We start from the raw sequence: 16624 nt of genomic DNA, 5'->3' as shown, positions 1-16624 counted from the left end.
ACGTCAGTTCATTCTACATTCCTGTAGGACACATTAGTAACATTATTCCTTGTAATACTTGAGTGAAGCCCGGGTGATTTGCCTAAAGCCATGGCACAGTGAATCAGTAACAATGACAGAATCTGACCTTAGGATTCCCTATGAGTGCATCTTCCTTTATTACCATCTCTGAATGCATTTATAGTCTAGTGACTACTTTTTGAAGTCAGCTTTCAATTATGATGTGACTTACCTAATAGAAGTGAGAGTTGATAAAAATTTTGAATTTGGAAGACCCAGTTTACTGACTCTGTTAAGTTTTAATGTAGTCAATACCACAGCAGTATCCTAAATTCCAATAGCATGTCATAGGTTTTCAAAGCATTTTCTTGTTCATTGTCTTATGTGCTGCTCAGCACAATCCCGTGTGAGTCACAGTACGGTTATTTTACAGATGAAGAAATGAAGGCTCAGAGAGACTGTGACTCCCTTGGGTCAAGCCATTAGTAATGGCCTAGGCTAGGTTTTGAATGCACATCATCTGACCCCAGCCCCAGGGCATTTCTTTGATGTGTGTTCTGTGGGATTGTTTGATTACATATTCCGACTCTCATTTTGGTAAACACCGTTTTGGGGGATTACTCTAATTTTTTTCCCCCTATCCTCCACTCTCAAGTGAGCTCTTAGCCAACTGTTTTTACTTAGTAGTGTCTGGGCTTCCTTTATGGGTTCTGATCTGGTGTGGGGTGGGAGGGTGGTCTTTCAAGTCACTTCTTTTTTTTTTCCCCCTGAAAATTTTTATTTATTTATTTGAGAGAGAGAGAGAAAGAGAGCACCAGCTGGAGACGGTGTGGTGCAGAGTGAGAGGGAGAAGCAGAGGGATCATGACCTGAGCCGAAGGCATTTGCTTAACTGACTGAGCCACCCAGGCAACCCTTTCAAGTAATGTCTTTCACATTAGAGCTTTATTTATTTTTTATTTTTTAACATTTTTAAAAGATTTTATTTATTCATTTGAGAGAAAGAGAGAACACGAGCAAGGGGGAGAGCAGAGGGAGAAGCAGACTCCCCACCGAGCCGGGAGCCCGACATGGGACTCGATCCCAGGACCCGGAGATTACGACCTGAGCCAAAGGCAGATGCTTAATCACCTGAACCACCTGGGTGCCCCCAGGTTAGGTTTTTATGCGAATATAGTCATCTCCCTACTGGCAATCTCCTCATTGGAAGAAAGAATTATTCTAACAATGTGAGAATCCATCCAAAAAATTTGAGTCAGATCTCTCATATAGATTAGTGTGTTTAATCCAAGTTTGTTTTCTTCTCAAATTTTTGTTCTGTTTGTTTGTTTAGGGCGTGGGACCTCAGGAATATACTTTAATCAAGTTGAAAGTGCTTGAGCCGTACCCATCCAAATTAAGGTAGGTTGCCAAAGAGTTACTGCTTTCTCTTTTTGGAATAACAGATGTGATTGAATCCACCACCTTTTTTTGCATTAACATATTTTTTCTTCTTAGTGGCCTGAAAGGGAAAAATATCTTCTTGGTAGCTGCTACTCTCAGACCTGAGACCATGTTTGGACAGACCAACTGTTGGGTTCGCCCTGATATGAAGTACATTGGATTTGAGACGGGGAGTGGTGATATATTCATCTGCACCCAAAGAGCTGCCAGGAATATGTCATACCAGGGCTTTACCAAACACAATGGAGTGGTGCCTGTTGTTAAGGAATTAATGGGAGAGGTGAGTTGGGTAGCAGATTTTTTGTTTTAGTGCTTAAATTTAGAGGAAAATTTTAACCATAACAATTGAGGAAAGAACATTGAAAAAATCTTTTTAATTGAGGTATACATACAATGCAGTGTGTAAATTTTTTTTTTTTTAAAGATTTTTATGTATTTATTTGACAGACAGCCAGCGAAAGAGGGAACACAGCAGGGGGAGTGGGAGAGGGAGAAGCAGGCTTCCTGCTGAGCAGGGAGCCCGATGCAGGGCTCGATCCCAGGACTCTGGGATCATGACCTGAGCCGAAGGCAGATGCTTAACGACTGAGCCACCCAGGCGCCCCTGTAAATTCTACAGTTTGTATTTTGGTGCATTTTTATACGTGTGTACACTCATGCAAGCACCACCCAAATCAAGGTATAGAACAGTTCTAATAGTCTAGAAAGTGCTCTCTTGTCCATCTTGCAGTTAGTACTCACCCCTCTCCTGCAAAGGTAACCACTGCTCTGATATAAGTCACCAATTATATACAGAATTATATAATCTGTACTCTTTGTGTCTGGCTTGTTTTGCTCAAATTATGTCTTTGAAATTCATACATGTGTGTAGCAGTGGTTTTGTTCTTATTGCTGTGCAGTATTCATTGTATGACTATATCACCATGGAATTTTTGAGTCTTGTGTTTCAGTTTAGTAAGTATCTGGTTGAAGAATAGAGACAGTGCTCCCCAAAAGATTTAACAGCTGCAGTAGAAGATGATTACCTGCATTCCTGGTATAGAATTGCAGCCATTTTTTTTCTGAAGAATCTTGGTTGATAGTAACTAAATCTGGATGATTATGTAGCTTTTAGCCTTACAGTTTATTTACTTACCAGTATTTCAGAGTATATTATATTCCCTTTGGTAAATGCTGGTCTTAGGTATCTTAATAACTAACATTTATTTATTTATTTATTTATTTTTAAAAAAAGATTTTATTTATTTATTTGAGAGAGAGAGAAAGCATGAGCAGGAGAGGCAAAGGGAGAAGGAGAGAGAGAATCTCAAGCAGACTCAGTGCTGAGCAGTGCCTGATGTGGGGCTTGATCTCATGTCCCTGGGATCATGACCTGAACCAAAACCAAGAGTTAGACGCTTAACCAACTGAGCCACCCAGGCGCCCCAATAAATAACATTTTAAAAGGGAAAGATGATAGAATACTATCTTAGTTCTTCTTTTGAATTGAACTTTTATTTCTTGCTTATTTTGTAAACTCACTTTTGGACTAAATTTTTACACATTCATAGGACTCAAAATTGGAAAGCCAAAAAGATACAAAATATATCCTTAGTCACTCAATTTCCCCTTCCATAGGTATTCACTAAAATCACTGTTTTATATGTCCTTCCAGAAATATTTCACATATGAACAAGCAAATGCCTGTATGTTCTTTCTCCCTCTTTTTATTATAAAGATTTTATTTACTTGAGAGAGAGAGAGCGTATGCACAAGCAGGGGGCAGAGGCAGAGGGAAAGAGAGAGACAGAGAATCTCAAGCGGATACCCTGTTGAGTGCAGAGCCTGACTTGGGGCTTAATCCCACTCCCCTGACATCATGATGTGAGCCAAAATCAAGAGTCAGATGCTTAACCAGCTGAGCCACCCAGGCACCCCTCCCTCTTTTTAATATACAAATGGCAGTATACTTTATCACATTGTTCTGCATCTTGCTTTTTTACTTATTTATGTCTTGGTATTTGCCTTAATCAGCGCAGAGCTTCCTTGTATCTTCTGTTTTACAGCCACATAGTATTCCATTGTTTGGCTCTACCACAGCTTATTTAACCATTCTCTATAATGGATATTTGAATAGTTTCCTGTCTTTTTCTCTGATAAGCAGTGCTGCCGCATCTCATTAGTTCCTGATGTTGAAGTTCTGTCTGAGACATTTTTAGGAATTGTGTGAATAACACAGATTTTTTCTGTTCCTAATGCAGTTTTTTTCCACGTAAATTTGAGCAGATTCTGGAGTGCGTGGTATAAATTAAAAAATAGCTTGCAGCCCTTAAGACTGTTATGTTATTTAGCCTTCACCCATGTGACTATAAGTAGCTTCTTTACGAATAAAGCGGATGGGTGGGAACTGTGGAATTGCAAAGTGTATTCCTTGGCTCAACAAGCAGCTGCAAACTCTTCGTTGCCTTTCCGAGAGTATGGGTTCAGTATTGTTGAATCTTCGGGTTGTTTTTTTTTTTTTTTTAAGAGAAACTGGTTATATCCTTTTTGTTTAGTTCTTCTTTGTAATCATTGTTTTAAATGGATATACAGTATTTTATTTTGTTGATATCTCATATTTTGTTAAATAATTTTTCTATCCTTTAAAGTTTTAGCTGTCTCTGGATTTTGCTGTTGTAGTTAACATAGCATTGGGCAGACTTTTCAAAGAAAAAAAGTTATTTTTTCTTTTGAGGTAAATCCCTAGGATTGGATTGCTGGGTCCAGGTTGTGGGAACATTTTTGTGTCTCTTGAGCTATGGTTCCTATATTTTTTCCTCAAGAAGTACACTGTCACAAGCAATGTATGTATTATTGTACTGATTTCCTCACAACCTTACCACATCCTATTTGGATATCATAATTATTTATGACTAATAATTATGTATAAAAGAATATGTTCTATTTTACTTCATATATTTTTGAATAATAACTTCTCAGGGCTTAAAAATATTAACACTGTTTTAAATTTTAATGGTTAAAAAAGTTTTTTCACCTTCATGCTGATTTTTTTTTGTTGCACAGGAAATTCTTGGTGCATCCCTTTCTGCACCTTTAACATCTAATAAGGTGATCTATGTTCTTCCAATGCTCACCATAAAAGAGGATAAAGGTAAAGAGTTTATTTCTTTCTTTCTAGAAATAATTTGATAACTGCATTCTGGTTGTATTAATTAATTCCACACTTTCTTTTATAAGGCACTGGCGTGGTCACAAGTGTTCCTTCTGACTCTCCCGATGATTTTGCTGCCCTCAGAGATCTGAAGAAAAAGCAAGTGGGTATCTGAGTTTCATGTTCTTATTTCTTCTTTATCATCTAATTAGGTACCAGTGAACTAACTGTGAAATTAGGCTAAAAAGCTATCATTTATCTTTGAACTGTTACCCTCTGCCTTATTTCTTGATGTTTATATATTTTCCTTTGTTTTGAATTTTAAGTATAATATTTCATAGAATCTTTTTTTTTTTTTAAAGATTTTATTTATTTATTCGACAGAGATAGGAGGAGCCCGATGTGGGGCTTGATCCCATAACGTCGGGATCATGCCCTGAGCCGAAGGCAGACGCCCAACCGCTGTGCCACCCAGGCGCCCCTCATCGAATCTTTTTTTAAAAGACTTTTAGAGCAGTTTTAGGTTTACAGTAAAATGGAGAGGAAGGTACAGAGATTTCCCATATACTCCCTGCCCCCACACATGCACAGTCTCCTCCATTATCAAAATCCCCACCAGAGGGGTACATTTGTTACCATGATGAATCTGCATTGACACATCATAATCCCTCAAAGTCCATAGTTTACCTTAGAGTTCACTCTTGGTGGTGTATATTCTTTGGGTTTGGGCAACTGTATGATGACACAGATTCATCATTATAATATCATAGAGTATCTTCATTGCCCTAAAAATCCTGTGTGCTCTTCTGTTCATCTCTCTCCCCTGTGACCCCTGGCAATCACCGATCTTTTTACTGTCTCCACAGTTTTACCTTTTCTGGAATGTCATATAGTTGGAATCATACAGTGTGTAGATTTCTCAGATTGGCTTCTTTCAACTACTCATATGCATCTGAAGTTTCTCTGTGTCTTTTCATAGCTTGATTGCTCATTTTCTTTTTAGCGCTGAATAAAATTCTCCTACCTGGATGTACCACAGTTCACCCATTCACTTCCTGAAGGAACTCTTGGTTGCTAATAAGCACTGGTAATTATGGATAAAGCTGCTGTATACATCCGAATGCAGGTTTTTGTGTAGACATAAGTTTTCAGCTCCTTTGGGTAAATATCAAGGAGTGTGATTGCTGGGTCCTATGGTAAGAATATGTTTGGTTTTTAAGAACCACCAAACTGTCTTTCAAAGTGGCTGTACTGTTTTGCATTCCCACCAGCAGTGTATAAGAGTTCTTGTTGCTCCATATCCTCACTAGCGTCTGGTGGTGTCATTGTGCCAGATTTTGGCCATTGTAATAGGTGTGTAGTGATATCTCTTTGTTGTTTTAATTTGCGTTTTCCTGATGACATGATGTGGTCCTTTCATATGCTTATTTGCCAGCAATGTATCTTCTTTTATTGCGGTGTGTCTGTTAAAGTCTTTGGCTCATTAAAAAATCAGGTTGCCATTCACACCGGTGTACACACACACACACACACACACACACACACACACACACACGAGTGGGGGAGCAGAGAGTGAGGAGAAGCAGATTCTCCACTGAGCAGGAGCCTGATGTGGGCTTGATCCCAGGACCGTGAGATCATGACCTGAGCTGGAACCAAGGCAGACGCTTAACCGACTGAGCCACTCAGGTGACCCGGGTTGTTTTTTTCCTTATTACTCAGTTTTGAAAATTCTTTGTATATTTTGGATAATAGTCCTTTATCAGATGTGTCTTTTGCAAATATTTTTTCGTGATTTTTGGCTTGTCTTTTAATTCCTGATCCTGTCTTTTGCAGAGCAGTTTTTGATTTTAATGATGTTCAGCTTATTATTTCTTGCATGGATTGTGTCTTTGATTTTGTATCTAAAAAGGCACCACCATACCTGTGGTCATTTAAGTTTTCACCTACGTTATCTTCTAGGGAATTTCATAGTTTTGTGTTTTACATCTAGGTCTGTGATCCATTTTGAGTTCATTTTTGTGGCAATGTGAGGTCTGTGTCTAGATTCATTTTTTTTTTTTTTTTTTGCAAGTGAAAGTCCAGTTGTACCAATAACATTTGTTGAAAAGACGGTCTTTGAATTACTGTATTGCCTTTGCTCCTTTGTCAAAGATCGGTTGACTATATTTTTGGGGTCTATTTCTGGCCTCTCTGTGTTGTTCCACTGAACTATCTGTCTCTTCTTTTAGTACCACACTGTATTGATTACTGTAACTTTATAGGAAGTCTTGAAGCCAGAAGCCAACTTTGTTTTTCAATATTGAGTTGACTATTTTGGGTCTTTTGCCTCTCTGTATAAACTTTGCAATCAATTTGTTGATATTCATAAAATAACTTGATGGGATTTCAGTTGAGATTGCATTGAATCTGTAGATAAGTTGTGAAGAATTGACATCTTCACAGTACTGAATCTTCCAGTCCATGAACATGAAGTACCTGTCCATTTATTTAATTTTTTGATTCTGTTCACAGAGTTTTGTAGTTTTTCTCATATAGATCTTATGTATGTATTGTTACTTTTGTACCTAAGTATTTGATTTGGGGGGTGCTAATATAAATGGTATTATGTTTTTAATTTTGAATTCCACTTGCTCATTCTTAGTACATTGGAATGCAGTTAACTTTTGTATAATTAACTCTATCCTGCAACCTTGCTGTAATAGTTTATTAGTTCCAGGAGTTTTTTTCCTTGATTCTTTTGGTTTTTTTACAGATATTCATTTCTTCTGTGAACAAAGACAGTTTTATGTTGCCCTTCCCAATCTGTATACCCTTTATTTTATCTTCTTCCCTTACTGTATTAGCAAGGACATTCAGAATGATGCTGAAAAGCTGCAGTGAGTGGGGACGTCCTTGCCTCATACCTGATCTTAGTGGGAAAGCTTTGAGTTTCTCATCATTAAGTATGATGTTAGTTGTTGGTTTTTTGTAGATAGTCTTTATCAAGTTTAGAAGGTCTGCATCTGTTCCTGTTTATTAGGAGGTTTTTGTTTTTGTTTTTTTTTAAGATTTTTATTTATTTATTTGACAGTGAGAGAGGGAACCCAGCAGGGGGAGTGGGAGAGGGAGAAGCAAGCTTCCCGCCAAGCAGGGAGCCCAATGCAGGGCTTGATCTCAGGACCCTGGGATCATGACCTGAGCCGAAGGTAGACGGTTCACCACCTGAGCCACCCAGGCGCCCCTAGGAGTTTTTATCATGACTGAGTGTTGGATTTTGTCAAATGCTTTTCTTGCATCTGTTGATAGGATCATGTGATTTTTCTTTTTTAATCTGTTTTGTTGGGTTTCATAAAACTTTAAAAAAAGTTTTCTGATACTCACATTTTCATTGCAACCTAGTAAATGAACCTCATTTTCATTGGGGTGTGTGTGAGTGTATGTGTAAATTTTTACTTTTGGCTTACTATTTCATAATTTAAGCCATTTACTCTTAAACAGTTGAGTTTTTAAAAGTCATAGGTCCCTTCTTGAGATATTTTGTAAAATTTTAAAAATTCTCTGTATGGAGAGGAGAACAGATAATTTTAAAAAGTTTTGGTGTTGGTTCTCTCAATGATAATGCCACTAATGCTGATCATGAGTGTTAATTTGCAAAATTTTTTTGTAGGCCTTACGAGCAAAGTATGGAATTAGAGATGACATGGTCTTGCCATTTGAGCCGGTGAGTACATGGGTGACTCAGAATATTCACACCCATCTCTTTATCAGTGAAAAAAAGAGCCAACATTTTCCTTGTAACAAAATTGAATAATTGGTGAATATAAAAAAATGAGAGGGAGTTTGTATAAGAGTTTACTTACTTTATTTGATATCTGCTATGGCAGTTGAGAGTGAGAGAAAGACCAACAAAACGCATTTTCTTAGCACCCGGCACCTGTAATTCTGGAACAAACGACTTTCTTAGCATCACCAATTTTGTAGTCGCTTATTTTGCTACTGTGGCTTGTTTCCAAGCTTCTAAAGACAGAGTTTTGCCATATTAGTCGTGAATGCTTTTGTTGTTTTCATATTAGTGCCTGGAGAAGAAAAAAATTTGAATCACTTGCAAATAACTTTCATGAAGAATCTGGAAGACTTATCATAAACCAGAAATAAGACCATCCATAAAATTTAATTGTTTACATCATTTTCCTAGTTTCACTAAGAAAAGGGCTTGATCTCAGGACCTTGGGACCACGACCTTGAGCCGAAGGCAGACGGTTCACCACCTGAGCCACCCAGGCGCCCTAGTTTCCTTATTATCCTAGTTTCATTATTATTTAGTAATTCTATGCTAGTGTAGGGTTGTGAGCTGGAGAAGGTGTGTTCTGTAGTGAGGGAGGACAGTTTGGGGGTTGGTGCAGAGAACTTATGTAGTTCCTTCGGAGGAGAGTAGAAAGACAAATTCACATATGGATGTTAGTCACTGTGATTGCCTGATGTGTGGTGCTTCTGTAATGATACATAAAATCTGAAATGACTTCATTGGACAGTAGAGGCAAGAGGATTATGCCCCATGGAGCTGTTTTTGTGTTCATTCAGTGTGAATAAGTTCCTGACATTGCTGTTCTTTGCAGGTGCCAATCATTGAAATCCCAGGTTTTGGAAATCTTTCTGCTGTAACCATTTGTGATGATTTGAAAGTTCAAAGCCAGAATGACCGAGAAAAACTTGCAGAAGCAAAGGAGAAGTTATATCTAAAAGGGTTTTATGATGGTGTAAGTAATAATTTTTTAGTTTTGCTCTGTAATTTTTTCAATGATTAGGAAAAAAATAGAAAAATTCAGTATAGTTTCAAATATATACTGATTTGAGAGAGATTAATATGAGACTATGTTCTTCTGTTTCCAGATTTCTTTTTTTTTTAAGAAGATTTTATTTATTTATGTGACAGAGAGACAGCCAGCGAGAGAAGGGAACACAGCAGGGGAGTAGGAGAGGAAGAAGCAGGCTCCCAGTGGAGGAGCCTGATGTGGGACTCGATCCCGGAATGCCGGGATCACACCCTGAGCCGAAGGCAGACGCTTAACAGCTGCGCTACCCAGGCGCCCCATAGATTTCTTTTTTTTATTACTTATTTAAAGATTTTATTTATGTATTTGAAAGAGAGAGGAGAGACACAGCACAAGCAGTGGGAGGGGCAGAGGGAGAGGGAGAAGCAGGCTGCCCTCTGAGCAGGGAGCCCAACTTGGGGCTCGATCCTGGGACCCTGTGATCATGATCTGAGCTGAAGGCAGACATTTAATGACAGCCATCCAGGAGCCCCTCCAGATTTCTTTTTTCAATCTATTTTTTATCTAATAGCATTTGCAGAAATTATATTTTTGTGTCCTCTAAGAATATCTAAGAAATGAGTTTACTGAGAAGATTATTTAAAGTTAGTTCATATTATTTTGCAATAAATTCCATGGATTTATTGCATGGGCAATACCTGGTTCCTTCTTTTGCTCTTTTAATTGAGGAGTTCATATTTTAAATTAGCATTTTTATTCAGTTCATTAATTTACTTAATTAATGCGTACTAACTGTCAGGTGAGCACAAAAAACATGTTTTGAACCTCTCTTTTTTCCTTAATTGTGCATATGTTAATGTGGCTTGCATTTCCATGGAAAGAAGACTAAGCTAGAGGAAGTAAAAATCCAGCCAAGTTACTAGTGACTTGAGGTTGAAATGAAGATTTTAAGGCAATGAATGAGAATTTTTTATTTTTACCTTTACTCTCATTTTTCTAGATAATCATAATTGGTTATATGTCTTTTTTTAAGTGACTTATACTTTTTGGGTGATAATAAAAGTCACCACTTATATAGTACTTACATGTTAACTTATTTAAATCTCAAAATAACCTTGTGAGGTAGGTGCTATTCCATTTTACAGGTGAGGATTGAGGTACTAAGATATTAAGTAATTTACCTAGAATCAGTCAGATAGGTAGCCAGTGGCAGAGCTGGTACTCACACTGGGCAGCTTGGCTCTAGGATTTGTGCCTGCTTGCTTATTTATTTATTTGAGAGAGAGTGAGTGCGGGTGTGTGCAAGCAGGGTGGGGGGAGGAACAGAGGGAGAGAGAGAATCTTAAGCCCAAGGTGGGGCTGAGTCTCACAACCCTGAGATCATGACCTGTGCCAAAATCAAGAGTCAGACTCAACTGATTGAGCCACCCAGGTTCCCCTAGGATTTGTGCTCTTAACCACCGTGCCATAATGATCAATAAGTATAATTTCATAATGATGAATTAAATAGATATAAAGCATTTTTGCATGTTAGACGTTTGGAAGGTCAAAAAAGAACTTGTGTCTTTTCTATTTAAGATAGAAGCTATTTCAGAGAGAAACATCAGTCACATAGCTGAAGATCAGAACGTCAGCCAGAAGGGGATTGTGTAGCTTAGATCTATGACAACAATGAACAAGCCAATACTTAGACCTAGAATTAAATTTCCTCACTACCTAAAAGGTAGAGTTGAAAAACAGGCCTTCCTGTAAGGGCCATGTTTATCACATGGCCAAGCAAAGGAAAATGCTCGCTGCCAACAGGCATAGTTGGAAACAGAAGTTTAAATGGGGCTGAGCTGCATGCACTCAGTTCATTTTCCCAAAGCCTTCAGGAATGAAGTGAGTAAGCATATTGATATTCTCTCCACATGGAAATCTGAGAAATGGAAAGGAAGTGAGTGTTCCTTCCTAATCATGTTCATGATAGCTATCCTAGTTAAACCAAAAGGAAAACAGGTGTGTTATAAATATTAGTTGTTGGGGCCCCTGGGTGGCTCAGTCGTTAAGCGTCTGCCTTTGGCTCAGGGCGTGATCCCGGCGTTCTGGGATCGAGCCCCACATCAGGCTCCTCCGCTGGAAGCCTGCTTCTTCTTCTCCCACTCCCCCTGCTTCTGTTCCCTCTCTCGTTGGCTGTCTCTCTCTGTCAAATAAATAAATAAAATCTTAAAAATAAATAAATAAATAAATATTAGTTGTTTAAGCTATGGCAGAATAAAAACTTAAGATTATAAATGTGATAAATTTCACACTAAAAATACCTTGGTTGCAGATAGAAGTAAAGTTTGGAGGGAGCACAAAGCAAATTTTAATTGTTTTGTCTGTTTTTTTCCCCCACTTCTCATCCTTTTAGGTAATGTTGGTGGATGGATTTAAAGGACAGAAGGTCCAAGATGTAAAGAAGACTATTCAGAAAAAGATGATTGACACTGTATGTGATAGGCTGTCCTTCCAAGGCTGGTTTAGGAGAAAACCTTTTGGTTCATAGACTTCACGGTGTTAATTAGTAGTGAGTTCTGTAATAGAACCTGGAGCTGTATTAAGGATAAATATTTTGTGGCAGAAAATAGGAGACTTATTTAGCAATTCATTGAACTTGAACATCTCACCTGTAATGTTGATGAATGTAGTGCTGTAAACTTGTCATATATAAAGCACAGAGAACTTCAAAGATGCTACCTGGCAGTGGCCTTTGAGATATTGTTGGTTACAGTTCTCCTTGTGTAGTGCTTTACTTTTTACTTCATCCTTTTTCTTCTCCCTCTGTCTTTGTTTTTGTTGAAACTTTTTTTCTGTCGAGGTACTTAATTAATTTTTAAATTAAGTTTTGAGGGGCGCCTGGGTGGCACAGCGGTTAAGCGTCTGCCTTCGGCTCAGGGCGTGATCCCGGCGTTATGGGATCGAGCCCCACATCAGGCTCCTCCGCTATGAGCCTGCTTCTTCCTCTCCCTCTCCCCCTGCTTGTGTTCCCTCTCTCGCTGGCTGTTTCTATCTCTGTCAAATAAATAAATAAAATCTTTAAAAAAAAAAAATAAATAAATTAAGTTTTGATTTCTGAACAGTTGTATATGGCCTTAGTACGGAGAGACAGTAGTCTGTAAAGCTTATTAAAACAAAAAACCAGCAGTTTCCTCTCCATCATTCCACATTGTCTTAAATTTCTCTTCCTTGAACAGGCTTACTTTGAACTGTTTCAGTTGTTTCTTTTACTCTTTTTTAAAATTTTTAAATTTTTAATTTTTTTTGTTTTTTAATGTTTTTTTTATTATATTATGTTAGTCACCATACAGTACATCCCTAGTTTCTCATGTAAAGTTCGATGATTCGTTAGTTGCGTATAACACGCAGCGCAGCATGCAATACGTGCCCTCCTTACTACCCATCACCAGCCTATCCCATTCCCCCACCCACCTCCCTTCTGAAGCCCTCAGTTTGTTTCTCAGAGTCCATAGTCTCTCATGCTTCATTCCCCCTTCTGATTACCCCCCTTTCTTTNAGTTTGTTTCTCAGAGTCCATAGTCTCTCATGCTTCATTCCCCCTTCTGATTACCCCCCTTTCTTTATCCCTTTCTTCCCCTACTGATCTTCCTAGTTCGTATGTTCCATAGATGAGAGAAATCATATGATAATTGTCTTCTCTGCTTGACTTATTTCACTTAACATTATCTCCTCCAGTGCCATCCATGTTGCAGCAAATGTTGAGAATTCGTTCTTTCTGATAGCTGAGTAATATTCCATTGTATATATGGACCACAGCTTCTTAATCCAGTCATCTGTTGAAGGGCATCTCGGCTCCTTCCATGATTTGGCTATTGTGGACAATGCAGCTATGAACATTGGGGTGCATATGGCCCTTCTCTTTACTACGTCTGTATCTTTGGGGTAAACACCCAGTAGTGCAATGGCTGGGTCATAGGGTAGTTCAATTTTTAACTTTTTAAGGGACCTCCACACTGTTTTCCAGAGTGGCTGTACCAACTTGCATTCCCACCAACAATGTAGGAGGGATCCCCTTTCTCCACATCCTCTCCAACAATTGTTGTTTCTTGCCTTGTCTATCTTTGCCATTCTAACTGGCGTAAGGTGGTATCTCAGTGTGGTTTTGATTTGAATTTCCCTGATGGCTAATGATTTTGAACATTTTTTCATGTGTCTGTTAGCCATTTGTATGTCTTCATTGGAAAAGTGTCTGTTCATATCTTCTGCCCATTTTATGATTTGTTTATTTGTTTCTCGTGTATTGAGTTTGAGAAGTTCTTTGTAGATCTTGGATACCAGTCCTTTATCTGTGGTGTCCTTTGCAAATATATTCTCCCATTCCGTGGGCTGTCTCTTAGTTTTTTTGACTGTTTCCTTGGCTGTGCAGAAGCTCTTTATCCTGATAAAGTCCCATAAGTTCATTTTATCTTTTATTTCTCTTGCCTTTGGCGATGTGTCGTGAAAAAGGTTGCTCTGGCCGATGTCATAGAAGTTGTTGCCTATGTTCTCCTCTAGAATTTTGATGGATTCCTGTCTCACATTGAGGTCTTTCATCCATTTGGAGTTTATTTTTGTGTATGGTGTGAGAGAGTGGTCAAGTTTCATTCTTTTGCATGTAGCTGTCCAATTTTCCCAGCACCATTTATTGAAGAGACTGTCTTTTTTCCACCGGATGTTTTTTCCTGCTTTATCAAAGATTAGTTGCCCAAAGAGCCGAGGGTCCATTTCTGGGTTCTCTATTCTGTTCCATTGGTCGATGTGTCTGTTTTTGTGCCAGTACCATGCTGTCTTTGTGATCACAGCTTTGTAGTACAGCTCGAAATCCGGCATTGTGATGCCCCCAGCTTTGTTTTTCCTTTTCAACAGTTCCTTGGAGATTCGGGGCCTTTTCTGGTTCCATACAAATTTAAGGACTATTTGTTCCAGTTCTTTGAAAAATGTCCTCGGTATTTTGATCGGGATAGCATTGAAAGTGTAGATTGCTCTGGGTAGTATGGACATTTTAACTATGTTAATTCTTCCAATCCATGAGCATGGAATATTTTTCCATCTTTTTATGTCTTCCTCAATATCTTTCAAAAGTGATCTATAGTTTCTAGGATATAGGTCCTTTACGTCTCTGGTTAAGTTAATTCCAAGGTAACGTATGGTTTTTGGTGTTATTGTAAATGGGATGGATTCCCTAATTTCTCTTTCTTCAGTCTCGTTATTCGTGTATAGAAATGCAACTGATTTCTGGGCATTGATTTTGTATCCTGCCACCTTACTGAATTGTTCTATAACTTCTAATAGTTTGGGAGTGGATTCCTTTGGGTTTTCCATATAGAGTATCATGTCATCTGCAAAGAGAGACAGTTTGACTTCTTCTTTGCCGATTTGGATACCTTTGATCCCTTTTTGTCTTCTGATTGCTGTTGCAAGGACTTCTAGTACTATGTTGAATAATAGTGGCGAGAGTGGGCATCCTTGTCGTGTTCCTGATCTTAAGGGAAAGGCTTCCAGCTTTTCCCCATTGAGAATAATGCTTGCAGTAGGCTTTTCATAGATGGCTTTTATGAGATTGAGAAATGTACCCTCTATTCCTACACTCTGAAGGGTTTTAATCAGGAAAGGATGCTGTATTTTGTCAAATGCTTTTTCTGCATCAATTGAGAGGATCATATGGTTCTTGAGTCTTTTCTTGTTGATATGATGTATCACATTGATTGATTTGCGAGTGTTGAACCATGCTTGCATCCCAGGTATGAATCCCACTTGGTCATGATGGATAATCCTTTTAATGTACTGTTGGATTCTATTAGCAAGGATCTTGTTGAGGATTTTGGCATCCATATTCATTAGAGAAATCGGTCTGTAATTCTCCTTTTTGAGGGGGTCTTTGCCTGGTTTGGGGATCAAGGTAATATTAGCCTCATAGAATGAGTTTGGTAGCTTTCCTTCTGTTTCTATTTTTTGAAATAGCTTTAGGAGAATAGGTATTATTTCTTCTTTGAATGTTTGGTAGAATTCCCCAGGAAAACCGTCTGGGCCTGGAGTTTTATTATTTGGAAGGTTGTTTATCACTGACTCAATTTCTTCATAGTTAATTGGCCTATTTAAGAAATCTATTTCTTCCTGTTTCAGTCTTGGTAGTTTATAGGTTTCCAGGAAGGCCTCCATCTCTTCCAGATTGTTTAGTTTTTTGGCATATAGCTGTTGATAAAAGTTTCTAATAATCCTTGCAATTTCAATGGTGCTGGTCGTGACCTCTCCCTTTTCAGTCATAATTTTAATAATCTCAGTCCTTTCTCTTTGTTTTTGGACAAGTTTTGCCAGTGGTCTATCAATTTTATGGATTCTCTCAAAGAACCAGCTTCTAGTCCTGTTGATCTGCTCTACTGTGCTTCTGGTTTCTAATTCATTGATTTCTGCTCTAATCTTGGTCAACTCCTTCCTTGTCAGTGGGTTAGGCCTGTCCCTCTGTTGCTGTTCCAGTTTCTTGAGGTGAGAATATAGAAACTGCATTTTAGATTTTTCTATTCTTTTGAGTGAGGCTTGGATGGCTATGTATTTCCCCCTTAGGACTGCCTTTGCAGTATCCCATAGGTTTTGGACCGTTGTGTATTCATTCTCGTTGGTCTCCATAAATTGTTTAATTTGTTTTTTGATTTCCTGGTTTATCGAGTCATTCTTGAGCAGGATGGTTCTTAGCCTCCAAGTGTTTGAGTTTCTTCCAGGTTTTTCCTTGTGGTTGAGTTCCAATTTCAGAGCGTTGTGGTCTGAGAATATGCAGGGGATAATTTCAATCTTTTGGTATTGGCTGAGACCTGTTTTGTGTCCCAGAGCATGATCTATTCTTGAGAATGTTCCATGGGCATTTGAATAGAATGAGTATTCTTTGGTTCTGGGGTGTAGTGTTCTATATATATCTATGAGGTCCAACTCGTCGAGTATGGCATTCAAAGCCTTTGATTCTTTGCTTAGTTTTTGCCAGGGTGTTCTGTCTATTTCTGATAGTGGGGTGTTGAGGTCCCCTACTATTACTGTGTTCTTATCTATATGTCTCTTTATTTTGGTTAAGAGTTGGCTTGTGTATCTTGCTGCTCCCCTGTTGGGGGCATATATATTAATAATTGTCATATCCACTTGTTGAATACTTCCTTTAAGAATAATATAGTGCCCTTCTGTATCTCTCTCTATGGCCTCTAGTTTAAAATCCAGTCTATCTGATATGAGAATTGCTACTCCAGCTTTCTTTTGAGGTCCATTTGCGTGGAAGATGGTACTCCATCCCCTTACTC

At 38.4% G+C, this 16624-nt stretch overlaps 1 protein-coding gene across 1 annotated transcript in view; it reads left to right on the top strand.

Annotated features, from left to right (window-relative positions):
* The window catches only part of LARS1 (leucyl-tRNA synthetase 1), a 75283-nt gene that overhangs the window by 19532 nt on the left and 39127 nt on the right, over window positions 1-16624 (top strand). The window contains exons 9-15 of the mRNA XM_011231635.3: window positions 1333-1400; window positions 1497-1722; window positions 4485-4572; window positions 4659-4735; window positions 8222-8275; window positions 9171-9311; window positions 11719-11796. Of these exons, the coding sequence (XP_011229937.1) occupies window positions 1333-1400; window positions 1497-1722; window positions 4485-4572; window positions 4659-4735; window positions 8222-8275; window positions 9171-9311; window positions 11719-11796 (732 nt within the window). The remainder of the gene's footprint in view (window positions 1-1332; window positions 1401-1496; window positions 1723-4484; window positions 4573-4658; window positions 4736-8221; window positions 8276-9170; window positions 9312-11718; window positions 11797-16624) is intronic.

The sequence above is a fragment of the Ailuropoda melanoleuca genome, chromosome 3 (assembly GCF_002007445.2).
Source record: "Ailuropoda melanoleuca isolate Jingjing chromosome 3, ASM200744v2, whole genome shotgun sequence".
Taxonomy (NCBI): Eukaryota; Metazoa; Chordata; class Mammalia; order Carnivora; family Ursidae; genus Ailuropoda; species Ailuropoda melanoleuca.
The sequence above is the reverse complement of the archived record's forward strand: the minus strand, read 5'-3'. Positions and strand labels throughout refer to the sequence as shown.